General features: G+C 40.5%; 2 protein-coding genes across 2 annotated transcripts; one reads left to right on the forward strand and one right to left on the reverse strand.

The window, feature by feature from the left end:
- Positions 1-6,526: 6,526 nt before the first annotated feature.
- Positions 6,527-9,740, forward strand: myl6 (myosin, light chain 6, alkali, smooth muscle and non-muscle). The gene is made up of 6 exons (XM_022203901.2): positions 6,527-6,679; positions 6,997-7,024; positions 7,604-7,747; positions 8,190-8,363; positions 8,537-8,614; positions 9,375-9,740. Exons 1-6 carry the CDS (start codon positions 6,677-6,679, stop codon positions 9,401-9,403), a joined length of 456 nt encoding a protein of 151 aa, XP_022059593.1. The 5' UTR covers positions 6,527-6,676; the 3' UTR covers positions 9,404-9,740.
- A 2,020-nt stretch (positions 9,741-11,760) lies between these two features.
- smarcc2 (SWI/SNF related, matrix associated, actin dependent regulator of chromatin, subfamily c, member 2) lies at positions 11,761-25,793 on the reverse strand. Its single transcript, XM_022203902.2, is given in 26 exon segments — positions 11,761-13,925; positions 15,793-16,156; positions 16,254-16,388; positions 16,494-16,657; positions 16,739-16,859; positions 16,981-17,042; positions 17,299-17,460; positions 17,920-18,178; positions 18,314-18,376; positions 18,485-18,848; positions 18,967-19,080; positions 19,192-19,263; positions 20,025-20,155; positions 20,243-20,280; positions 20,493-20,546; positions 20,683-20,807; positions 20,926-21,154; positions 21,157-21,169; positions 22,587-22,662; positions 23,534-23,603; positions 23,686-23,755; positions 23,919-24,011; positions 24,453-24,534; positions 24,683-24,768; positions 24,870-24,989; positions 25,657-25,793. Coding segments are annotated over 26 exon segments (3,243 nt in total). The 5' UTR covers positions 25,768-25,793; the 3' UTR covers positions 11,761-13,860.
- Positions 25,794-27,263: the final 1,470 nt, after the last annotated feature.

The following is a 27,263-nucleotide window of genomic DNA, read 5'->3' on the forward strand; positions in this document are numbered from 1 at the left end:
AATTATTGAAATGAACCTGACCGATTTAGAAAAATGAAAACTCAACAAATCCAAGGATTACCTGGATCTTCTGTGACCAAACTGGGATTTTATATTTATTTTTATGTGTATTATTATTTTTGTTAGTAATGAAAGAGAGGTCTGGGTGAGCATCTAGCTGGGTGTCCTGAGCAAAACGAGGACATTTGCCCTCTGAAAGTGTTTTACTTGTGCTTATCTTGTGTAGTTTAAATTAAAAATATCTTACGTGCTTTGTCAGCAGTTTCAAAAAGGATAATTTAAGCAACCACTCCAGCTTTCAATCAATTTAGAATTGCATAAGAAGACTTATTATAGGAGCTCTAATGTGCTTCTTCATGGCATTTTTGCCTTCATAAGCAAATAACAATAACTAAAAAAAAAACAACTAAGCCCTTTGTACCCACAAGCAAATGGTCAGGCTGAAAAGGGAGTACAAATCGTCAAGAGACTGCTGAAGAAAGCCAAAGATGGTAAGACTGACCCTTACCTTGCTTTACAAAGTTACAGAGCTGCACCTCTGGAGTGTGGAGCATCACCTGCTGAGCTACTCATGTGTCGTAAACTCCGCACCACACTTCCACAAGTACAACCAGGACGTAACATCATCTGGATGGACAACAAAAAGAGGCTCAAACTCAAACAGAAAATGGCGTATGACAGAGCTACAAAACATCTAGAACCGCTTTATGAAAAGGACACTGTAAGGATCGAAGGACCTGATTGCTGGGACAGGAAAGCAACTGTACTCAGTGAAGTTGGACCTCGATCTTACATTGTGGAAACCGAGAATGGACAAAAAGTGAGGAGAAACAGGAGGAGTCTGCTAAAGACTCAAGAGGACACTAACAAACATTCTGCAGAGGCTGAACCTGAAAAACGAAATGATACACCAGTTGCACACCAAACGGAACCTCAGACAACTTCTGAAATGACTGAACCTGTCAGAAAATCTGCAAGAGCTAGAAAATCACCTGACAGACTTATTGAAAATGTTTAATGTTTGTTAGCTAAAAGTAAAGTACCTTGTTATTTGTTAGGCATTTTGGTAATAGGTATGCAAATTTTGCACTTTGCAATTGTTTGTTTAAAAAAAGAAAGAAAAATATGAAGTTGTAAAACAAAGAAAATGGAATGAGTTTAAAAACAAAATGTTATAAAATATGTGTTGTTAAAACTTTGGAAGGGAGATGTAATGATAGCAGTACTATCAAGTATCCACTAGTAGGCAGTATAGCCTTAAGTGTGTTATGAATTGTGAACAGCAGCACAAATGTTCATGCATGACTTCTTGAATAACAGAAGGCAGAACATTATAGGTTCAAGACCTGCCACTGGCCTTTTTCTGTGTCAGGATTTTCAAAAAAAAAAAAACTTAAGAAGGGTCTAGTCTTGAACCAACAACCTACAGATCCATAGGCAAACCCTTATCTCACTGAACTACAGATCCAACTAAAACAATTAATTTCGTCGTCCCTTTGACATCGTAGTTTCCGTTCCTAATAAAGTGACCCCATGGGTGGAGTCAAGGCGGAGTCAGGGCGGAGAGTAGGAGGGGCGGTGGGTGGTTGCCTCCCCCCTCTTCCTCCCACCTCCCCCCAGCGCCCACCACACCTTCCCCTCCCCGATGAGTTTTTCGAAAATCCGAGTCTCGATGGGTTTCCCGAGTTTCTGGAGTTTCCACCAGGTCAGAGGCAGAACAAGTTGTCATGAAGAGGTTTTGAAGTCGGCGAGGATGGAGTAACTTTTTACAGCGACTGGAAGGAAGACGACTAGAAGAGCACGTCTTTAACCAGCATCCATAAAATCCATGGAGTCGGCTCCAGAGAAATGAAGGAAGGTTAACTTTTATCAACCTCCATCCAGATGTTCAACTTGATATCTTTACTAGCACCACAAACCTTTAGTATCACACTTTATTATCATTTAATAGGACTTTAATGGAATCCACCAGCAGATTTAGTTTTTGTTGGAAAATGTATTTTTGTCGTCATGGGACTGCAGGATTTAAAACTGTTCCTTCTATTTGGCCTCATGTTTATTAGTTTTAGTGGAGAAAGTTATTTTGTCAATTAGTCTCTTAAAAACCAAATAATAAATTTGATTAGTCAAGAGATTTAAATTTCTTACTTTGTCATATTTTAAATGTGACACAAAAAAACTAAAATAAAGCATCTTGAGACAATTTGACCTGTAATCGGCATTATACAAATAATATTTAATTTAAATTGTATGTATCTTGTAATGTTAGAGGAATTCAGCCATATATGTTGGAAAATACATTTTCTTTGTCCATTAATCTGTTGATTGTTTTCTCCAGTAATTCATTTCTTGTTTTGGTTTATAAAATGTTAAACTCAAATATATTCAGTTTACTGTCATAAAAACCAAAAAGATTCACATTCATGATGCAAGAATCAGACAGTTTTTCACTTTTTATCTTAATTTAGTCAGAAAGATAGTTGATGTGTGAATTGTTGCAACTTGTGAACCGTAAAAGGTTTTAATCTTTGGGGCCGAGCATCAAAAAACATTTAGAAACCAACATCAACAAACTCAACAAGCTTTTGAAAGGGAAATCCAACTTTTGCATGACAATGTCTAATAAAAGGACATTTATTTCCAACGTAAATGTGTGATATTCATCCTCCGAAGCTTCTCTTTACATCATCTTCCACCTGGACTGGTTTGGTCGGGAGCATGTGCAGCAAACATTTGAAAAACTGCACCTTAACATCAATGAATGACACTGAAGTTTAATCCCTACATAAATGAGACTGAGTCTGGATGTGCTGCTCTGTCATTAACTCCTAAGTTTAGGGAAAGTTCAAACAAAAAGAGGACAGTTCAGATAAGACTTGAGAATGAGTTTAATTTCAACAAACATCTCAGACTTTCTGAATTTCAGCACCTCTAGCACGATATTTTAACAACCAGCAACTCAACAGATCCAGAAGTTGCAGAGAGTTAGCTTCAGCTGAGCCAAAGAACATGTGGGACACTAACCTAGCAAACATTTTAGACTTTTCTCTGTGAATTCTGAGAAATAAGTTACCATTTAATGACAGAGCTACACATCTGAACTCAGTCTCATTAAAACAGACTCTAATTCAGTGTCATCCATCCATATTAAAGTGCAGTTACCCAAAATGTTTGCTGCATGAGCTCCAACAAAACCTGTCCAGGTAGAAGGCCACTTTGACAAACAGGAAGTGGAAGATTCCAAGCAGATTTATAGAAGGGGGAACCGGACTGTACTAAGTGTGGTCGAGTATAGAGGGGTGTTTTGTAGGTTTTTAAGGCTGATAATGATCACTAGTGAGACATTTGGAGGAGATATTCATTTGCAGTAAATGAAAGTATTTAAAATCTTGGAGTTAAACTTAGAAGAACACAAACTCTAACAGAAAATGTTGTTGGTACGTTTTTGTTTTGTTTACAGATGTTAAGTTAAAGGAGTTTTATTCGTGATGTATAACCAATCAAATCACTCCAGAAGACAGAGCGACCACAGGTAGATAAAGGTTCAGAGCCAAAGTAGCGCCATTTATAAATTTATTACCGTAATTCAGGAAAAAATAAAATACTGATAATCAGTAAATCAGTCAGCCCACAATTACTACAATTCTACAATGTATGTCTCTTTCTTTGACTTGTTATTTGTACAATACACAATGTATATGATGGCGTTCTTTGAACCAAAGGCTATACAATGATGTTTTCTCAGAGACATACTATGCTACTCTGTTCTGGCCCTGGGCCGCTGCACTCCTCCTCTGTTGTTTTCTGGATTGTACTCAGCTGCATGCCTTCGTCCACCCAGCCTCCGTTGACTCGTCCCGCCTGCCGTCTCTGGAGCTGAAGCTGGACTGGATCAGACCGAAGTACCGTCCAATCACGATACCAGCTGCCTCTCAAAAGGCTCCTTCATCTGGCGGCACTTCTTCTGAGGAGAAGCTGAGCTTCAGCAGAACTTTGGAGATGTGTTCCAGTGGTTGGTGGATGCGTGGGGAGATAGAGAGGGACCTTTGAATTGTTCAGAAAGGAAAACAAGGAACCCGTTGGTAGTTTTAGCTTAGGGTGCTACTGTGGTGTGTTTTGGGGTTTTAAGAGGTGAAAAGGATTTTTTTTTCATATTGATGATCTTTTACTTTGTTCCTGGTTGGAATGCCCATCAATGTTACGTGAAGTTCACTTTTAGTTCTGTTTATTTATTTTTATTTTACTAACACCCATTTGATTTTAACCCCCTCACATGTTGTGTTGTTGTAAACTTTCTCTTTCAAATAAATACTTGTCTAACCCTCGAGAAAACCAGCGTTTGGACTGTTTTTGTGTTGCTCCTCACCTACTTCAGACAGCCGGGACAGAACAACGTTTTGTGGACCAAAGGCTATACTCTGATGCTTTTTGGACGACATGCCATACTGTGGACATTTTTAGAGCGACATGCTATACTTTCACGTTTTTTGGACGAGATGCTGTACTATAACGTTTTTTGGGCGGCATGCTATACTATGATGTTTTTAGAGTGACATGCTATACTATGACATTTTTTGGACAACATGCTATACTATAACATTTTTTGGGCGGCATGCTATAGACCCTTTAATGACCCACGTCACAAATGATGTCACAGCTTTAGCTGGAGGCAAAAGAGAAACCCGCGGCCGTGACCGAAAGGCGAAAGACTGAGGGACTAGGCTCTATCAACTTTTCTAAAATGTCGTCCTGCTGTGTTTTTGGATGCCAGAATAGGAGGAATGACATTGGCGAACGCAAATTAAAGTTTTATAGGATTCCACCGCACTCGTGCTCAGAGGGATAGAAGACAGTTGTGGTTAAATGCACTGAGGCGAAAAGACTGGACAGAGACGATCAGCTGCAGTCAATTCCAGCCATTTTCAGTACAAAAAATCGCTAATATTGTATTTGTAAATAAAAAATATGACGAGAAATACAGGGAATATTGGACGCGCATCGCGAGGTGCATTTCCTTGAAAACGACCGATTCGTGGATTTTATACCGACTTCAAGACATGTTTTGGACAAAATAGTTTACTGACTTGTGTCGTCTGGATGTCCAAGGTTGGATTATGGCCGTTTTTTGAGGAATATTTTCATCTGTGTGTAATAATGAACCTGGAAATGTGAGTCGCGCTGTGTACGTTGAAGCCGTGTATAGAGAACGGATGGATGGATATTCGTTGTTTGTCGGACAAATGTGTTTATATTACCCGCTGTGGTAATCACATCTGAAAGTGGTTTATACCGGCGGATTCATGAGAATCTAAGCTTTCCATCGGCGTATAGTGTTTATATAATCGCGTTTGCAGCCTTCGGACATTCTTTAAATTCCTATGCAAATTAGTAAGTGCACCGCCGGCGGTACACTGAAGTTTTACGGGTTAAAAATGCTCGAGTTTGCAGCGCAAATTCCCAGCGCAAACTAAATACTCCCAGTCCCGCTTGACTTCTCACTCCGCTTTTGCCTCCAGCATAAGCCCCGCCCACAAAAAACGTCACAATGTTTGTAAACAAATAAAGGGTCTATACTATGACATTTTTTGGGCGACATGCTATACTATGACGTTTTTTGGACGACATGCTATACTATGACATTTTTTGAACGACATGCTATACTATGGCGTTTTTAGAGCAACATGCTATACTATGACGCTTGTTGGGCGATAGGCTATACTATGATGTTTTTTGAATGACCTGCTATACTATGATGTTGTTAGACTGACCTGCTATGCTATGATGTTTTTAGGGCAACATGCTATACTATGACATTTTTTGGGCGACATGCTATACTATGATGTTTTTTGGACGACATGCTACATTATGACGTTTTTAGAGTGACATGTTATACTATGACGTTTTTAGAGCGACATGCTATACTATGACATTTGTTGTGTGACATGCTATACTATGACATTTTTTGGGCGACGTGGTATACTATGACGTTTGTTGGACCAAAGGCTATACTATGACGTTTTTTGGACGACATGCTATACTATGATGTTTTTTGGATGACAGGCTATACTGTGATGATTTTTGGACGACATGCTAAACTATGGCATGATTTGGACGACATGCTATACTATGATGTTTTTTGGATGACATGCTATACTATGTCGTGTTTAGAGTGACATGCTATACGATGTTTTTTGGGCGACATGCTATACTGCGACGTTTTTGGGACCAAAGGCTATACTATAATGTTTTTGGACAACATGCTATACTATGATGTTTTTAGAGCGACATGTTATACTATGACGCTTTTTGGACGACGTGCTATATTATGATGTTTTTGGATGACATGGTACACTATGACGTTTTTAGAGTGACACGCTATACTATGACGTTTTTAGAGTGACACGCTATACTATGACGTTTTTTGGACAGCATGCTACACTATGACGTTTATTGAATGAGTCATTTTCTCTAGAAACCTGTGTGGATCCTCCTCTGCGCTCAGGCTCCTGCAAAATATTCCAGTAATGCGGCTCTGAATTCGAGGCCTGTGATTGGCTGTTGCTAATAAATCTCGGGTGGCAGCATCACCAAAAAAACCGGAACTCGCTGAAGTCCTCAGAGCTCAGCGAAGATTCAAGCGTCTCAGCTGTCTGTCATCTAAATACCAAAACCAGACATGGTAAGTCAAGGTGTTCTGCCACAGTGTTTTAATGAAACAGCTACTTTTTGAAAGGTTCACGGTAAATTTCTTCATTGTAAGATTTTGAAGCTGTCTAACGCAGGTAACGTTAAGCTAACAGTAGCTTTGTGTCTGTGCTGGCCTGCTTCTCTCATCCCAGCTTTACCGTCGAGCCTTTAGCTCCAAGCCTTTTCTTGCCTATAATCACGCTTTAATAAGGACGACGCAAGTTATTAATCACACTGATACATTCTTTCTTTTTTTTCGGCTGCTTTATCTCCATCGTACTCCCTCTTCCTTTTCTTTGCTTCGTCCAGTCTGACTTCTCAGAGGATCAGATCATGGGTGAGTTAACGCTGATATATGCTTAATTGCGTTACTGATTCGTGCCATACCAGCACAGCAATGCAACTAGCACATATTTGAAATAGCTTTGTAAATTCTGACCCTGTAGCTCGACAGTTATCCCTACAAACCCCTGGATCCCTGCAGGTAAATGAACATAGCGATCACAGACTGAGCCTTAATATTTTCTACCAGTGTGAATTTCACTTTGTGTGTTGAGTCCTATAATCATCACGAGTGCTACAGAGTGCTGTACTAACCTGCAAAACAGTCATTTGGTGAAGCATGTTGATATGTTATCATGACAGGATACCTACCACTGCTGCAGTGTTTGGAGCTGCTCCTGCTATGCTCTTGTGTTAACTGCATGTTTTTACTGTAAAATGACAGATCTGCTGTCCTACCACACAAACAAATGTGTTCAATAAATATTACAGTAGTACGATTATTCAGGTTTCAAAACCCTTTGGTGGTTAGTGTATGTGTTTGCTTGTGTTGTGAAAATGTGTCTATAATGTTTTGTTATCCCGATGTACTGTGCACCTGAACCTCAAGTCTGCCTCTCTGTCTCCCTGTCAGAGTTCAAGGAGGCCTTCCTGTTGTTTGACCGAACAGGTGAGGGGAAGATCACCTACAGCCAGTGTGGTGACGTGATGCGAGCCCTGGGACAGAACCCAGTCAATGCCGAAGTGCTCAAAGTCCTCGGAAATCCCAAGTTAGAAGGCAAGCCGCTGATTCATTCGTCACACAATGCGAAACTTTTCTCTCATTTACTAATTTTTCCAACAAGATAGCTGTGAGGATGAATGTAGATAAAGACAGACAACACCAGAACCAGAATGCACAGGATTGTAGAACAGGTGTGTTTATCTGCAAACAATCTGTTAACATCTTATCTTTGGTGTAGTGTCTGTTCTGTAAGAGGATAATTTAATGTTGGTAAATGTGCTATGATGCCCCTAATTACCAAATGGGCCTGGAAAGGATTTGCTGTACTGAAAACTGCATTTGATTATTTTTGTGGTGGGTAAGGCTGGGGTTGAAGAGTTGAAATTCTAAATCCAGCACAAGCTTCCTGGCACCCAGGCGAGTCTCTTCCATGTGATTTCTGGTTGACCATAAAATAAAGCGACTTCCGTCTTATGTTCTTATTTGTTCCCTGCAGAAATGAACCACAAGATGCTGGATTTTGAACAGTTCCTGCCAATGCTTCAGGCCATTGCTAAGAACAAGGACCAGGGCTCCTTTGAAGACATCGTGGAGGGCCTACGTGTCTTTGACAAGGAGGGAAATGGCACAGTGATGGGAGCAGAGCTGCGTCACGTCCTCACCACACTAGGTGAGGCCTGAAAGTGCAAAGACCGCTTGTCCTCATCTGGTAATCACAGCTTATCTGTCTGTTTGCTCATCATGCTTCAGGCTGTTTTCCATACCAACAAGTCTGGTGTCTCCTTTGTTTGATAACCTGTTTGTCTTGTGTTTTAAAATGCTTTGTTTTCTTTTGTCCTCCAGGTGAGAAAATGACAGAAGAAGAGGTGGAGACTCTTTTAGCGGGACATGAAGACGCCAACGGCTGCATTAACTATGAAGGTAAACGAGCAACAAAACCAGATTGTATCTCATACTCAGCAGTGTCACATGAAAAGATGTGGAAAACAACACTACTGCCGGTGATGATTAAAACAACAGTAGTCCTTGTGTTTTGGTGTCACATGCTCAGTGTTCCTGTCTCTCAGCTTTTGTTCATCGTCTCTGGTTAAGCAGAGGGTTTGAGCAAATCTGTAAAAAAAACATCCCTCTCTGCTGTTGATGCCCTGCCTCAGTGTTGAGGCGTCTTTCAGCCACCTGGAGGACAAACAAACAGTTCAGAAACTCATCGCTGCACTGAGACTCTTTTTGAGGAGATAGTGAATGAAGGACAAGTCCCACAATTATATATTGGCCCGGATACTGAGCTACAATGGAGAATTTTCTTTCCTGTGTAAAAGTTCTGCTGTAAAAATGATATTTATATTTCTGTTTTGGACTTAAAGTCATAAATTAGCTTATAAAAAAAAAAGAAAATTAAATGATCTAAAATGCTGCTGATAAATATTTAAAAGTATATATTACCCACGTTCAGTTGCTTTACACTGCTGCCAGCTCTGTTTCCTTGCTACAGTTTCTATTCTATTCTGTTTCCAAAACTGTGATGTCCTGTTCTAGGTAGATACTCGTAGCATTTTCCAGGTTCCTTTCCTGCTGTCATGGCTGTTTATGTCATGTTCTGTCATACCCGCTGACAGCTGCTGCGTCTGTGCTCATCTGACAAGCTTCATGCTGATGTTGTTTTCCTGTCGTCTCCTTACAGAACTCGTCCGGATGGTGATGAGTGGTTGAGGGTTCCAGAAACACACTTCCAGCTTTAACTTTATTCCTGAATATTTTTTTGTATTTGCTTGTGTTGTTTTGCCCTTCCATCCATGTCGTCCTACCTCCAACAAGTCTGTGTTTTGTTGCTGTAGACTCCTGATATTTTTTTTTTTAAGTGCCTTTTCTGTCTAATGTGAAGAGACCGTTTCATCTAACTTTCCAAACATTATTCAGCCTCGCAGGCACAATCAGCAGTAGTTCCCCCTGTCAGTCTTGTCAACAGTTTGTTTTTCTTTTGGATGGATATGATAATGTGACATGTTACACTGAATAATATTGAATAAAAATCCTGGTTTACAAAGCATCATTTGGCCCACGAGTCTGTCGTGAAATATCTCTGAACAGGTTGTCAGCGTTGTATCTATTCAGTCACATTTTAGCTTATAATATTAAAAAAAATACATTTTATTATAGAAATATTGGGTAGATGTCAGTATAATATCGCACTGATTATATTTAAATAAATGCAGAATATTTGAAACATCAGCAGCAAGTAAATACAATTTGTGAATTATTGGGAAACTCCATTAAAATATTCAGGAAATATGAAAAAATAAAAGTTAACTCTTACCAAACTCTATTAGAATCTGGAAGCTATTTATTTTTAATAAACCATCTGAAAAAAGTGTTAATTGAAATGTGCGATATGTAAATAAATATGACATTAATTACAAGAATTAGTGTGTGTACTGTATTGGCATCATCATTGGCATTAGCCCAAAATTAAGGCTGAGAGGCAGGTAATACCTGTCTGGTTAAAAGTTTAGTTTTGCTTGAAAAGATTTCATGAAGATACATTTGACATGCTTCAAATGCATAGGTTGATAGAGTTTTCCAATTGTTCCCAGTGGGTGTAAACATTTGAATAGTTTTCTGTTGTAGAGGATCGGTCTTGATGTGATCCAGACCATCTGTACATCTATTGGTTGAAACTTTCAAGAGAAACTAGTAATTCTTCTTGATATAAAAAGACTTAAAATACTATTTTAAGTCAAACTATTTTATTTCAAATCTGAAATTGTTAAATTGAAACTTAAAATTGCAAATATACACTGTATTGCCAAAAGTATTCACTCACCTGTCTTGACTCGCATATGAACATAAGTGACATCCCATTCCTAATCCATGGGGTTCAATATGACGTCGGTCCACCCTTTGCAGCGCATTTGTGAGGTCACACACTGATGTTGGACAGAAGGCCTGGCTCTCAGTCTCTGCTCTAATTCATCCCAAAGGTGTTCTGTCGGGTTGAGGTTTAGGACTCTGTGCAGTCAAGTTCATCCACACCACATTCTGTCACCCATGTCTTTATGGACCTTGCTTTGTGCACAGTCATGTTGGAAGAGGAAGGGGCCAGCTCCAACTGTTCCCACCAAACTTTACACTTGGCACAATGCAGTCCGACAAGTATCGTTCTCCTGGCAACCACCAAACCCAGACTTGTCCATCAGGTTGCCAGATAGAGAAGCGTGATTGGTCACTCCAGAGAATGCGTCTCCACTGCTCTAGAGTCCAGTGGCGGCGTGCTTTACACCACTGCATCCCACGCTTTGCATTGCACTTGGTGATGTATGGCTTGGATGCAGCTGCTCGGCCATGGAAACCCATTCTATGAAGCTTTCTGCTGAAGCACTGTTCTTGAGCTAGTCTGAAGGCCACGTGAAGTTTGAAGGTCTGTAGTGATTGACTCTGCAGAAAGTTGGCCACCTCTTGGCACTATGTGCCTCAGCATCCACCGACCCCGCTCCATCAGTTTACGTGGCCTACTACTTGGTGTCTGAGTTGCTGTCGTTCTCACACACTTCCACTTTCTTATAATACAGCTGACAGTTGACTGTGGAATATTTAGGAGCGAGGAAATGTCATAACTGGATTTGTTGCACAGGTGGCATCCTATCACAGTTCCACGCTGGAATTCACTGAGCTCCTGAAAGCAACCAATTCTTTCATAAATGTTTGCAAAAGCAGTCTGCATAATTAGGTGATTGATTTGATACACCTGTGGCCATGGAAGTGATTAGAACACCAGATTCTGATCATTTGGATGGGTGAGCAAATACTTTTGACAATATATAATGTATGTCTAGAATTTGATAGTTAATGACAATTAGTAGAAATGTATTTGAAGTAATTTTACAGATTTACAAAGTTTTCAAAATAAAATTGTTGAACAAATGTTTTTTTTAATCTGTGTGTTTTATCTATATAGCTAGAAAATGTAACTATTTTAATAATGTTTTTTAAAGGTAGCATTTCTTTCCTATTGTGAAGCATCAAAATGACCCCATTTGTGTTGCCAGTCAAAAAACGCTCAACACAATGACTCCTCTTCACATCTTTATTTTTTCCCCAAACATTTTGTAATTAAAACCTGTTTTGTTTTGACATTTTTTTTAATACAAACTGCCAGAGTAACTGTCAGCACTAATGCGATGATTTACCGAGGAAAAAATTGATTTCTACTGTATAATGATCAACGCAATTGCTGCTACCTTCAGCATAGTGAAAAACATACAGAAACTGAACAGACACTTATTTCATATCACAAAATCCACACAATGTAATAATAACACAGATAAAAGAAGTCCATTTAGGCTCACAGCTGTGGTGAGGACTGCAATACTGGCTTGACGGACATTAACTGTAAAGTTTCACCATCTGACTGGAGTATATTTCATGACACCGACGTGACGTGCCGTGTGCAGAATGATGCATGTTTTTTCTTCTCTCTCTTTTTTTTTTAAAATTCTTCAAACTCAGTGAACACACAACAGATGGCACTGAAAAGAAAAACTGAAGGGTAATATGGTTTACAGGTCTCAATGGCATGCGTTCACATACACACATGCTCACAGCCACACCTCGGACAGGTCCAGCAGAAATGTCCGAATCATACACAACGGTGGAGAGGGTAAATATAGGCTACAAAGGTAATAATACAGTTACAATGTTGACATATCAAAGAAAGAGGATGGAAAAACAGACAGTAAAAAATATAAAAATTGATAGGATAAAAAGTGAGGATATTGTTGCAGATATTAAGGACACAATTCTCCATTGTCAGCTGTTTAAGGTGCTCCCTTGTTTTTTGTTTTTTTTTGACAGCGTTAACATTTCTTCCATCTTTAACGTGAAATGCACCGGCGAAGAAACAAGCTGCTAAAAATCCTTCTCTATTCCCAAGTAACCGTAATAAAACTCACCGAGTAAACGTGAGATAAGCATGACTATAAAAACATTTTGGTTTGGCAATCAACACAAAATCAGATTCTGAATAAACACGTATGTGGTCGCTAATAGAAGTACAGTATTATTCCCAGACTTTCTTTTCAGTCATTCCTTTCGAACAAAACTACATTCCTCACAAAACTGCAGCTCGGATGCTTTGAGCTCATCCGCGCTTGCAAGACATGAAGCTCCACACTGTCGCGGGTTTCAGTAAGTGCTGTTGAAAAGTGTGGGACATGAACATGTTAAGACATTTAAAAGGAGGTCTTTCCAGGACCTCAAGCTGTCAGTACTTTCAGATAGTTCTCATATTATCATTACAGGGTAACAAATGGTGTGTTTGTAACAGAAAATCCAGTTTACAGTACGCTTTTTCTCAAACTGCATCCAAACTAAGTTCATTTAATTTCAAACTGGCTTCATTAACTTTCATCTTTTTCATTCATTACAGACTTTTCATTGGTTTTAGACATGTGACCTTCAGGCCAGACCCTGTAGAGTGACCGTTTGTCCATGTAACACAAATAAAAACAGAGGAAAAACTAAGATTCCCAATCAAGTCTTCAAAGCCTTCAGTATGAAAAAGTACTTAAGACAACAAAAGGACGATATTATAAGTGCTAAAGTTCAATTTCATGGATGCTTCAAGTCTTTCGATGAGACCTCGGGAAACATATTAAAAGTGCTTTTTTTTCTTACATATATTTTAGTACCTGGAGTACGAGAGGGGGACTGGAGAGGTTATGAAGCACGAGACTTCACAAGCTGTGACAAACTGTTGCAGGAAAATAAATGCAACAATTTCCAAAACACTGAAAACACAAGATGAGTCTTTTCTCTTCTTCTCCTTGAGTGCCAGCATGTCGGTGAGACCTCCTAAGTTTATCAGTTCTCTGGTGTTAAGCTGAAAATGATGACGTGAGATGCTGCTGTCCAGTCGACCACACAGGATGAATTCTCTTCAATCGTCGATTAAGTTGGAAAAGGACTTCTCTTTGTAACAGATAGTCAACGTAGAGGTGGACTGATTTAGATGTTTTTTTTCTTTCTCACATCAAATTGTTTTTTGGGGGAAAAAAATACTGAAAATGTAAAATGTGTTCTCTTCCTTCAATTGATGACTTCTTCATTTCAGATGATACAGGCAGGATTCAAGTGGTCAGAGTCATTCGGATTCTCAGGCAATTCATTTTTTCTCACTGGGGAGGAGGAACTGGAGCCGAAGGGTGGAGCGTCTCCCCGGGGAGAGGGGCGCTGGGCTCTGTGAGGGGTCAAACAGGAGAACAAATGTTGAAAATCTCAACAATTTGGAGGTGCCGGTGTCTGACAATACAATGCTCACTTCCCAGTCACAGCCCCCTTTGGTTCTGAGTTTGGAGCAAGGAACAACCAACAAACCACAATCAGAGGACGCCAGAGACCGACAGTGGAGATGTGAGGGCTGCAGGAGATCTCTAATGGAGGCAGAAGTCCCAGAGTGAACGCCTCTTAAAGTGTCAACAAGAATTCTGAACTGAATGAGTAGTTTCAAGTGTAAAGAGATCATCAGCTGCATTACATGAGACCTCTCTGCAGACCTGGACAAGAGCTTAGCAGCTGAAATTAGTTTAGATTGAAATGACATTGAAATATTGAAATTAACTCATGAATTGAATTATTAATACAGCTCCACTGTAAATAATGTAATTGTTTTACAGACTTTGTGACAAATGAACTAATAAATAGGAAGGTGGTCTTGAGGGTAACCTGGAAGCGACAAACTTCCAGTGTGGCCTTGTTTTGAAAAATGAGTGACTATCTCTCTTGTGGGTGTGTGATAAACGACACTGCCATCACGTAGCTGCAGCCACGGTGAGGTACATGTTGACAGAGGTGACCGGGTAACTGTTATCAGCCATGAAGAGCCTGGATAGGCTCATATTTCAGTGTAACAGTTGTCCAAACGTTGTGTGTGATGTTCGCTGCCCCAGAAAATAAAAAAGGGCTCTGTTCATGCAGTGTCACAATGATAAATATCTGGTCTGGTGTTCTACAGAGTTCTGACTACATTGCAATGATATCCGAGGTGAAGCAATGCTTAAAAACAATGCAGTATTCTTTGTTAGGTCTATCATTATAATAAATTGTTCAAAGTCCATTCTTTATAAATGCAAAGAGCTGTTACACTGGGAACTATTTCTTGATCCACTGCATTTAAACATCAATTCTGCTATTTATGAAGCGGCATGAGACAATTAGACTCGACAGTTTGCTGCCACTGTCCAGCTAATTAATAAGAAACACTAAGGAATCACTAGAGTCTGGATGGGATCAAATAAAAGCATGAATTCTCATTTCTATCTCATCCTGAGTTACCTGAATTTAGATTCAGTTCTCAAGTGGAAAAGTGTTGGTCCAGGATTAGTGCCTGGTCAAAAGTCACACCACTATTTCTCACTTAAGCCATGTCAGCTTTGTCTTATCAGAATTCAGATGGAGAAAATTTGCATTTAGATAGTCAAATAAAATACAGTTTTGTCCTATGAAAAGAAGTGCAGTTATAATTGGATCATCTCTACAATAGTGACAAGCCATAGCTTTACACTCCCGATTATGTCTCCATGGAGATGCATCTACAAGGAAAACAAGACTGAGAAAAAAAGGAATGCGGAAAAAACAACTACGTGGCACTGCTGAGGTGCAGAGGAGGAGACATGTTTGGTGACAGGAAGTCCTATTGAAGGGCTGCAGGGTGAACACAGAGTCACACACCTAATGCCCAAGTCTGTCAGTCAGCTTACTGAGGCCACACCGACATCCAACACAAAGCATCCTCCTGCATCACCATTCATTACTATGCTATTTGAGACAAATACTGATATAATGCTAACATTACAGCCACATCACCTGTGTTACATTAGCAATGCTAGATTCATATTATGTGACCTATTATAAATGTTTTGTTATTTGATTTTTATGTTGTCTGTTGTCAAAATGTTTGGTCTGGTGATATGTGCACCAGTGACAAAAGCAATATAAAAGCAAATAAAACAAATATGATAGAGGTGGAACTGACTGCTAAACATTCTGTCTTTATCTCATCAGTAACTACTATTAAAGCTGCTATTTCACTTAAATGTTGAACTCACCGTGGAGTACAGGTGTAGTGCTGGAGCTGGAGTGAGCAGCCGGGGCCTGGCCTGGGGGACAGGGGGGTGAGGTGTGAGCACCCTGGGGAGGCTGGGACTCAGAGGGCGGGGCAGAGGAGGCTGGTGGTGCAGGGCTGGGGGCCGGCTGCGGCGCTGGTGTGCTGGGAGCTGGCTGGCTTGCAGCTACCCCTTGGGCTGGCGGGCCTGAGGCTGCCTGGTTGGAATGAGGACCCCCGGCCTGGCTGTGCTGCTGGTGCTGAATCTGCTGGAAGTGCTGCTGGCGAGCCCTCATCTCAGCGTACTTCAGCTGCTCCATGTGGAAGGACTGACGGTCAGCCAGCAGCTGCTGTCGCTGATACTCCAGCTGCACACACAGACAGAACAGGAACAAGTCCAGTGATTTGACAAAACTACACACTATCCACTTTGCATATAACATATCCCTAAATCCCCTCACTCACAGCCTCCCGCTCTCTGTCCATGATGGTTTCCAGTTCTTCGAAGTGCCGCAATTTAATCTCAAGCTTCTTCATTTGGGTCTCAACCAACAGAGCCACCAGAGATTTGATCTTCCTCTCTTCTACTGCAGCCAGATGCTGTAGAGAAAGTGAAGGGGAATCTTGGATTAGATAAAATACATATTTTTAAAAACAGGTTATTAAAGCTACAAAAATTTAAGATTATAATATATTTAACTTCACCTTGGCTTTGACAGCAGCAGCTGCTAGAGCGGAGGCAGCAGCAGTTGCCAGGTTTCCTTCTCCAACATCACGCTCCACCTTAGCCTTCCTTTCTCCCTCACTCTCCCCCTCTCTTTGTCCCTCCTCTGCTCCCTCTTTTCCATCCTTCTCCTTCTCCCCATCACCTAACAGAAGAAAAGTTGAATTTATTTCATATTTGACCACAATTTTATGTTTTCGACATCTCTTAGGCAAACCTTTCGTACCCATTTCAGACTCTGTTTTGTCTGCTTCTCTCTCTCCTTCCGGTTCTCTTCCTCTTTCCTCTTCCTTCTTTCCATTCTCCGCCTGCTTCTCCTCCTCCTCAATTGGTCCATCTTTGCTGTCCTGTGTGGGAAACAAAGCATAATAAACTTTAGAACAGTTGATCAGCAGAACTTGCAAGCAAGAAATATATATTTCTTTGTACATTACATTGACATTGTATAACAGTGAACATGCATCATACCTTGGCCTCTCTCTTCTCCTCACTTGATTGGCTGTCACTCTTACTTTCATCACTGCTTTCATCTAGAGAGAAGACAAGTCAGATTCTTTTTTTTGTCTTTTTTTCTTAATCTTGTTCATTTCCCCCTTGAAAAAAGAAAAAGAAAAAAAACTAAAGAAAGAAACCCTGAAAAAACGAGGACCTGTCCAACGCTGCTTGCAGCTTTAATTTTTTTTTCCTTTTTATGAACGTGTGTTTTAACTGTGTGTTTAAAGATATTTCCTCTGTTGCAATTGTGCATAGTCAATGTATATGTATATATGTACATTTCTGTCCTACCAGGTCTTTCTCCCTCCTCCAGGCCAGTGCCTGCGATGCCGCTGCCCTCCAGGCCATACAGGGGATCCTGTCTGCCGCTGACCCTCGCTGCTTCCTCCACTCGCCGCACATGAGCCTCAACAAGCGCTGCAGGAACCTCCTCCTTCATACGAGAAAATTCCTCTGGGAGGCAGAGAGAGATCATGGATATTAATGTGGTGCAAATAATCAGGATTGTGGTGTTAATAAATACAGTCATTTGTAGATACAACCCATTTTACTGATACAAGACTTGGTAAAGTTTTGTTGAACATGCCTTGTAATATTGACAAATGTTCAACCATCTGATCCTAAAAAAACGGTCAGGAGGCTTGAAAGGCACGCTATCTTTAAAATATAATGAATAATATATTTTATTATTCTGTCCGAAAAATTGGCCAAATCTAAGCTAAGATTTATATAATTATAAAATTTGCATTCCTAGCATGCCCTGTGAGACAATATCAAAAGTTTACGGGAAACAACGCACTTCACATTAGCTCACTGTGCCGTTAGCAGCTGTTGAGGTGGCTGTAATTAACATGACGAGAACATTTTCTTTCTCTGTACAGCACAAAAACGTCAAAATAAGCTACTTCTCACCAAGCGCAGATTTAGCTGCAGCCGAAGCCACACGAGGGTCGACTACGGAGGCGAGGAAGGCCACGGTGCTCATGACAGGGTTTCCAGCTTGACTGAAAGGTATCGGCTGGTAGGCCAGTGGGCCCAGAGTCGAAGAGGTGTCCTCCAAGTACGGGTCCTCAATGGGCAGCCGCAGAAAGTGTAGGATGCACTCATCTTGTGTACGGCTGCCCACATGTTCAGACACCTTGTTCCAGTCATCCTTGTACATCTCCAAGCCCTGAGGGGAGTTTAAGAAACACTTAGCTTTACCGTTTCATGTTGTCATTTCCCCCGTACAATGTTATTATGGCTGGTTTTCAGTTTATGTTGGCTGTTTCATTGTCATGGTGGTGATTTTAAAGACTAACTGTACCTCAAGTAGTAGTAGTGTCTCTTGCTCCGTCCAATCCCTCATGGAACTTGCTGCATTCTTGCTCTGCACACAATAATATCAATACCACTTTGTTAATATAATTCACTGACAGTTATTCATTCCAAATTACAGGAAAAAAACATTCTGTCACCATCCTCTTGGACTTTTTACCTTTGCAGTGCCAGTCTTCTTGCTGTACATGTCAGTCCGCAGCCCAAAGTTTTGCAGATCTGCCGGCTTCTCCTTCACTTTATCTGGGAATGACATCATCTGCTGGGTGGCAGGGGTCTGCAAGGCCACAGTGAAACAGGGGCAGATGTGAAACAACCTGGAATTTAAGTGCCTGTGTCTATCTGTGTATTTATGTGAGTTTGCACGGACCTGGGACGTCTTGGGCTGCAGGGGCACAAGACTGGAAGGAGTGTCTGCCAGGACATGGAAGTGAGAGGTGGGTGGGGGACCCATGGGTGTGGGACGGCTCTCAGAGTCCACCTGGTAGTTGATGAGTCCCCATTGCTCCAGAAAGGCGTGGACTCTGTGGAAGAGGAAGCACACAGTATTCTTTACTGACAGCAGGTTGTCTGAAATAAGCAGTTGTGCACTTACTGTTACTCTGGACTGGTTAGAAAAATTCACACCAATCGTCCACCTACCTCATGATCGCACACACATCTCCTGCCAGGTTCCTACGGCAGGCGGTGGAGGTCAGATACTCCTGAGGGTTCAGTCGGTAGGTGTCAATCATGAAGTTCCTGTAGGCCAGATAACTGAAAGAGAGAAGGATAGAAACAGCTGAGATATGACAACACTTTCTGTTCATATGTGATTTTCTATTTAAAACACCTGGAATAAATTCATTTCATATTGCAAAAACTTACATCTCAGGGGTTTTAGATTTGTTCTTTCCATTAAAGAACTCTGGCAGGGCTCTGCGTTCAATGGCATGAACACTGGAGAGAAAACAGAAATATTTATAAGGTCTGTCTTTACTTTTGATATTCTGTCTCCACAAACATGTCCATTCATATATAATATAGAGCTGAGCCTACACCAACGTTAATGGATTTTCATTCTCAATGGATGCCATCCAGATGAGCATTTTAGCACTTATTCAGAAATAATCTTTGAAAAATTGAGGAGGACGTCCTCTGTTTATTTTGATTTCTTTTGGCTGGATGACCATGAAAAACTAGAGTTATGGTTTAGAAGAGGAATCTTTTTCATGGCAGAATTTCCTTGCAAGGCCTGGGATAAAACGCAACATATTTTGTTTAAAGATTGAGCAGCAGAATATTGTGTTGTTTTGAATGTACTGTTGCAATGCTGGTATACTGGTGTCTTGTAAACCCATGAGGGTTGGGCACACTTTCGTGCATCACACGAAAATAAAGAAATCAATCAATCAATCAATCATACTGATGGCTAAGACTTAATCATGAACCAAATGTGTGCGTCTGTGTCATTGTCTCCAAAAGCCTTCCTTTTTGCCCATCTAGACTAAAATGCAGCGTTTCCAAAATTCTCCTGTTTAGGGGTCAGTAACACTACAATAACAAAAGTTTTGCACTTAATACAAACATGTATATGTGTGGACTGGCCAAGTCAAGCAAAATTGCCCTTTAAAAGTTTTTTCATCCTCTGAATTTTATAAATATAATTATAGTTATTATTACCCAGACATTTCTGAAAATCAAACTAGCTTTATTCTTACCTGTTGTAGTCAAACCAGGCAGCGTAGCTCGGTATAATGATGTGGTGGGTTTGCTCAGTCACATTGTCCTCATGAAGGTCGGAACCTTTCACTGGTTCCCCCTTTACACTCGGAGATCCTTCCTCCTCTTCCTGATTTAACACACACATTCAAACTCAGTATCACAATTACTACCGACACTATGGCATGCGTCTTAGCACTTCTCAAGACTGCTTTACCTTTCCAGTTGTTTCCATGGACTCATCTTCTTGCTCGTCTGTTCAAATCACACAGAGGAAAGGTAGGTGAATAAACACTAAACTGACAATAGATTAATAAACAGGGGATCCGTAATATAGCAATAAATTGACATCTCATTGCTGGATCTTGTTGAAAACACACTGGAACATTAATAGCCTTTCCGATGTTTTATCTGCTGTTACAAGTGGTAATGTACATAAGTAGAAACGTGCATATTAAGAGTCTCACCCATATCTGTCCCTCCCTTCACCGGAGTTGAATCAGAATCTTTCTTAGTGTTGTCTGGAGGGGGACAGATAGAAAAAGTTCAGTATAATGTCAGTTATCAATGCAAATAAATGAATGATTCCAAAAATGACATAATTTAAAAATGAACTTAGCTTGTGCTTTGTTTATTTTATTCATATTTTGCATTTACTTGTCTTTGCTGGGTTTCCCTCTTCAGATGCTGCAACGGGTGATGCTTCATCCAGGTCCTTAGACAGATCCTCCTGCTCCTCCTCCCTCTGGCCCCGTTTAGACTTGGTGTACGGGGTCGTTGGTCTGTCAGCACACATACAAAGGACACAGTTTAATATGGCATTATTTCTCCGATACCACTGCTTTTACTGAGTCTATGTGTAGTTTGGCATCATGCATTAAGCCACATCTGGCCACACACCCTTTTTTGGTGTTCTTCTTCTTGCTCTCCTGAGGCGGAGGGGTTGGGGAAGGAGACGGTGAGCGCTTCCTCTTCTTGGCGCTGCCGGGCTTCTTGTCCCTCCTCTCATCGGGTGTGGTGACCTCGTCTGTCAGGGTCTTGGCAGAGATTCTCTTCCTCTTAGGACAGCCCTCTCCCACCTCATAGTCCTCCTCGTTCATCCACTCATTGTACTGGTCTAGGTCTAAATCCACTTTGCATGGACCTGTCAACAAAGACCAAATGGCATTTTCAGTAAGCATGTCAACCACCAGGAAAAAAAGTCATCGTCTGACATCCCAGTTTAACCAGGCAGAGACAAACTATAGATCTAAGGTCACTTTTCAATGTCAGTGTGGTTGAATTTACTCTTTTGTATGACTGGAAAGGTTGTATTTAGGCAACTGCAGCTGCATTAAAAAGAAAACAAGTGCATTTGTGTTTAATATATATTTTAATGATCAATGCTGAAACAAATACAAACCTACTCACACCTTCTGTGAACTCTGCCATTTATATCTATGTCGATATATACAACTTGTATCTACCTCATTGCCATATTGCACCTACTTGTTCATTTGTATTTGCACTAGAATGTTCTAAGTTGGGTTTTTTGTCTTTTTTATTCTTATATTATTTGCGCTACATTTGTACATTTATTTATCAATATTTCTTTTCTTACATCATTGTTGCACTGTCTGCTCTCCGTGCCTTTTTTAATTGACCTCTGGGGACAAATAAAGTTTTCTGAATCTGAATTAAATGCAGTATATTACCTCCATGTAGAGTACATGCCTTTGTTTTTTTTGTACTTAAGAGAATCCAGGAGACACATATTTGACAAATACATTTATAAGAAGAGATTTGTCTTGTAATAAAGCCAGCACAGAATGAAGACAGACTGGCAGAAACATGTCATGACTGTGGTCTGAGAGAGAGAGACGTGATAATAAGCCAGTTTACTAATTACTGTGTGGCTGCGGCTCTAAATATCTGAATGCTTCACTGCTCTTTCTATGATGTCCTAGAGAGCAGTGAACGCCTCGAGCGAGTGCCGTTCTGAATATACAATAAGAGATACAGACACTGCTTTGAATTTATGGCTCCGCTAAGTACCAGAGGAGGCTCTGTTACTCAAAGTGCCAATTTGCTACAGCACGCCATTACTGAATGTTTTGCAGTGAGACGACAAAATAAAAGCAGTAACAACGTCCAACTAGAGAGCTACCAGCTCAGTGTACTCAAACGCATTAAATTAACTTCAGTCATTAAAGACACATGCTGTGCAGACAAACACAACCTGTATTTTAAATTCTAGTCAAATCAGAAAAGATTAAAAAAAACACACATGCACAAGGCCTCTATAACTTTATATCTGAGGTAATGCCACACTGAGCAAAAGGGGTATTCTGGATTTTGATATTTTTCTCATTGGAAGTTTCATGTAGCCTCAGGAAAGAAGTGGAGTGTGCAGGTACAAGATATGCCTGTGATGTGGTTGAACAATGTGCAATGTCTTTAACTAAACTTTGGGAATTTGATACAGAATAAACACATTTTATATTGTTTAAGTTAAGACAGAAAGTAAAAATGGACACGTATTGTATATTGATACATAACAGAACAAGAAACAAAACACATACCTTCCTGGGCTTTTCTGGGCTGGGAGGATCCTCCACTGCAGCCTCAATTTCACTGGCTGGGATCCAGGTGTCATAGCTGAACAGGGAGGAGAGGGTCAAAGGTCGAGTCAGGAGCAAAAATATATGTGCGGGCTTAAGAAACCATAACAGGATGAGCAATCTGTAGCTTTAAATCTCTGAACTCCAAATTCCACCAGCAGAATTGAAAGGCATGTTATCATTAACATAAATGCCAAAATGACAACACTATCAGAGCCAGAAATTGTAAAAACAGGAAGTATTTTTAACTTTCTGACAGTCCTTGATCTACTCTACTACTACTAATACTACTATATGTGGTGTGCCACTGTGTTTTACATTTCATCAAAATCACTCTATTGTACTTGTCTCATGTAAAATTTGCCAAAAACAAGCCACTTGCAGCAACTAAATTCTGTAAAAAATAAAAAGTCTGTGCTCCTTGATGCCACTGAGAAGCCATTAGTGACTCTGCTGTGACCAACAGTCATATGACAGAAATTTAAGGACTATTCAGCTGAAGTGGGCGGAACAGCAGACTGCTCTTACACAGAGCAGACAGAAAACAAAATAAAAATGTAAAATATCTGAAATATGTAGGGTCACCATTGCTTTTATGTTGGTGAAAAATGTTGTACACGTTGATTAAAGTTTATTTTTTCCATTTTTAGAAAAAGACATCCAAAGAAATTCAATTTTTTGCTCATGATTCATGGTATTCTGACTGCTAAACTGCAATAAAAGACATTTTTGAGTTCTCTCGACTTCGAGGCTCACAGGTCATGAAGCAGATATAATGAACACTCGGCGGACTGTCTTTTATTTTCACAATAAGATGAGGCAACAGTCTCCACCTTAGCGTAAAATGCTAAATGTTCTTCGTATCTCCATGTTGCTGTTGAGTCTTTGAGCATCAAGTCAGAACAAACCTGTCAGGAAAATATCCCCAGTGGAGCAGCACTTGCTTATCTCTCTTCATCACAGGACGCACCCACTCCTCTGGACCAGAGAAATTGTTTTATATTAGTACAGATCCTGCTCATTCATAACAAACATAACAGCTAGCAACACAAGGCCTCACCTTCCTCCAGACTGGTGGGAATGGGCACAACAACATGGGAGCTGGACGCCTTGTCCTCAGTCACTGAGCCCTGCAAAAGATGAAGTCCATAAATACGATTCATGCTCTAAAACAACAACTGTTCAACTTTACTTCAATGGGGGCAACACAAGTAAGCATGGTTTAAGTTTTAAAACAAACTGTAACTAATAGTGCTTGGAGTAACATTTCTGTCTCTACTAATGACAACACACCTGATGTCTTTTGATGATGTCTTTCAGTTTCCCGAGCAGTTTTGGCTCTATGTCAGGGCTCAGGTAGATGACAGGTCTAGTCAGGCAATTGTTCTGGAAGAAATGCAGCAGATATATAGATTAATTAAAGTAATGCATGTACAAGAACTAATTCAAACATGCAGAGAAAACAAGTATATTTCGTTGCATATAAGCTCCATTAAAACAAGAACTCTGTCTGTCTCTGCAGATGAGGAGATCAGGATGATCTTGTAAAACTGCAGCACTGATTAAGGAGGATTACTGTGGCCACATGACCTTGAGTCCTTCATTATTTCTATCTGTAATGCTCAGGCATCCTGGCTTTTAGATGTTTCACAAATACAACGTAACCAGAGGAGACATGACACCTTTTAAAAATAGTGTTTTCTGTGCAGTCATTTAGATTTAGTGCCTGCAGTAGGAAAAAAGCAATAAAAATGGATTTAATTCAGTGTTCAAACAATGCAAATTATAACAAAACATGTATAGATAAATGCACTGACGTAAACTCACCTGCACTAAAGACTTCTCAATCGTCATGAACATCTCCACATTTCGGTCCATCCTCGACGGATTCTGGAAGTCAAACCTGCGCCTACCAGGAAATTAGACTGGAGTTACACACGAAACGGAAACATAGCCAAAATCCAACTGAGCACTGCAACTTTAAGCGCTAACACTATAATTATGAGCTCCCCTATTATCAAAACTATGAATAAAATCAGCTAGAAAGAAAGCCTTACCATCCTTGGTCACTCTTGAACTTGTAGGCAGCAGCCAGGATGTGGCAGAGAGCCCCTCCTGACTTGAAGTCCAGAAAACACTTCATCTGCAGATATGAAACACAGCAGTTTGAGAATGTCTCTCTGGGGTTAAACTGATGTCTATGATTGTGAATTAGAATGCTAGAAGGTGAGAAAAAGGACGTACAGGTAACTTGGTAAGAGGAGGATTGCTGACATGTCGACCAAACACCTCCTCCTGGAACTGGAGCAGCTGGACCACCAGGCTGGACAGAGACTTGTTGGTGGGGGGCTCAGCCTGGATGTACTGAGGGGAGAACAGAGGGATGGTCAGACCACATATAAAAAAAAGAAAAAGAAAAATACTACAGCGAGCTGTTAGCTGGTGTGAAGATTTTAATGTTTTCGGTTTTATCACTGAGTGTAATACTGCGCCGTAATGCGCTATGTAATGAAGGGATATATTCAGGGATATGGTTCATTTCGTCATAACTGTTGGTGTATTTTTATTAAAGAAATCATACATATTGTTAAATCTACGTGTCCTAACGCCAGCACACTGCTCAGTGTTATTCAACACCAGCCATGGCTTCAGTGAGCGCGGCGCGCCACAGAGCCAACATCTGGATCTGAGCTGTTACCGTTAGCTGATTAGCTAACTAGCTAGCTAGCTGGCTGGCCGGCTAAAGTCACCTCTTTTACAAAAACCCACCAGCTCTAGTCAGACTATGTGCTGCTTTTGCATCGGTTTAGCCAAAATAACGTGCAGGGATACCGCCATTAGCGGCTGCATCTGATGCAGCTGTTGGCTCAGCATCCTTTTGTATCCCGGCTTGGGTGAATCAAACAGCTGGACGCTGAGCGGCACCCTCCCTCCTCTCTTTGTCACTGCCGCTGCCCAATAGGTAAGAGCCCGCATTACAGGCTGAAAACGGGAGCTCAGGGTTTATGGTTACAAAACATGCGCTCAGTACCTTTTTGTAATTCTTTCCCAGCCAGACGCGGACATTATCAAACTGAGAAACGGTATCAGACGCTTCGAAATATTTTACATTCGGGCCGCCGTCTTTCTTCCGCACCGCCATCTTTGCCTGCAGACAACTAGTCGACGCTGCCTGCCCCCAGCGGTCACACCGAGGTACTGCAGTCTCTGTAATGACAGGCAGCGGACAGCAGGGGACGGAGTGCTGCAGCTAATGTTTCCATTCTGCAGGCCTGCAAAGCTCATGTTCTTTGAATAAAAAGCAAATAATACTGATAACTTTATCTACACTGTACCTTAAAAAGCAGAGCCTACAAAGTACTTTATGGACAGGTTAAAAAGAGACTCTCAGATAGATGATTAAACAACAGAAGACCAGTCAGGCCAAGCAGAAAGAAAGTGGAGAAGCACAATTAAACAAGGTAAACAATATGATTTACAACATGCAAGGTACTGAATTTTAATATAAATGAATCAATACAACAAAAAGCCTCTAGACTATAAGAAAATATAGGGGGAAAACCAAAGACACAAGAATCAAAAATAATAATAAATGAAATAAAGTAAAAGAGGGTAAGATTAATTGCATCACTCTAAAACAAGTCTATAAAAATTACTTTTAAGAATTTTTTTTAAGTCACTTATTATGTAGCCTTGTATCCTCAAGTTGGTCATTTCAAAGCTGAGGGGCCCTAATGGCAAAAGCTTGGTCACTGTCAGATTTAAGCTTTGACTTTGGAACAGGTAGAAGGGCCTCACATGAGGATCTAAAGCTGCAAATAGGCTCATATAGGGTCAGCATTTCTGATACGTAGCTCGGTGCTAGACCCTGAAAAGCCTTAAATGTGATCAATAAAATCTCAAAACCAGTTCTAAAATTAACAAGGAGCCAGTGGAGGGAAGCCAGCATCGGTGTGATGTGATGCCGTCTGCTAGAATTAGACAGAAGTTGAGCTGCTGAATCACTTTGGTTTAATCACTTGGCTGGTCTGTCTGTGTCTTTGCACACTCAGAACTACTTTCCAAATCAACAGGTAGCTTAAGGCACTGTATCAAGTGTTGCCAGCACATGTTCTAAGAGAAAGTAAAAATAAGAATTAGAAAACATTAAGTATGATGCTGCCGCCATGAGTGGAGTTCGGTCCTTCACTTTGTGCTTCCACGCTGTAACTGATTAAGAGTTTGATTACGCCTCAAGCAGGCTACACACGTAGGCAGAATGTATAATCCCCCAAATAAAACTCTTACCTGTGAATTTGTCAGAAAAAGGGAATTAAGAAAAATAATAGCAATTATTTTTTAATTGGAAATGAATGACGTCCTTACCAGTGAATTGAGTCCTGCAGCAGAACCTGTGTGAGTGAGCTGATGAGACACTTGGAAAAAAAAGGACAGGCGAGGAGGCTTTGTGGAGGCATAAGTGAATGGAATAAGATCCATATAATGAATGCACTTTTTTTAAAAAGTGTTTTTGATTCAGTAACAACAAGGAGACATGTTGATTTTACCAAAAAATATACTTTTTTCTAATCTGTTTGACAGTCGTTCAAATGAATCCAGTATTGTTCACTAGGCCTTCTATCAGTCCATTATTTTGAT

The sequence above is a fragment of the Acanthochromis polyacanthus genome, chromosome 5 (assembly GCF_021347895.1).
Source record: "Acanthochromis polyacanthus isolate Apoly-LR-REF ecotype Palm Island chromosome 5, KAUST_Apoly_ChrSc, whole genome shotgun sequence".
In the NCBI taxonomy this organism is placed as follows: domain Eukaryota; kingdom Metazoa; phylum Chordata; class Actinopteri; family Pomacentridae; genus Acanthochromis; species Acanthochromis polyacanthus.

Coding starts and splice junctions, on each gene's coding strand:
- myl6 (XM_022203901.2), top strand. Junction 7,748..8,189: donor CGGAAATCCCAAGTTAGAAG/GCAAGCCGCTGA, acceptor TGTTCCCTGCAG/AAATGAACCACAAGATGCTG. Junction 8,364..8,536: donor TCACGTCCTCACCACACTAG/GTGAGGCCTGAA, acceptor TTTGTCCTCCAG/GTGAGAAAATGACAGAAGAA.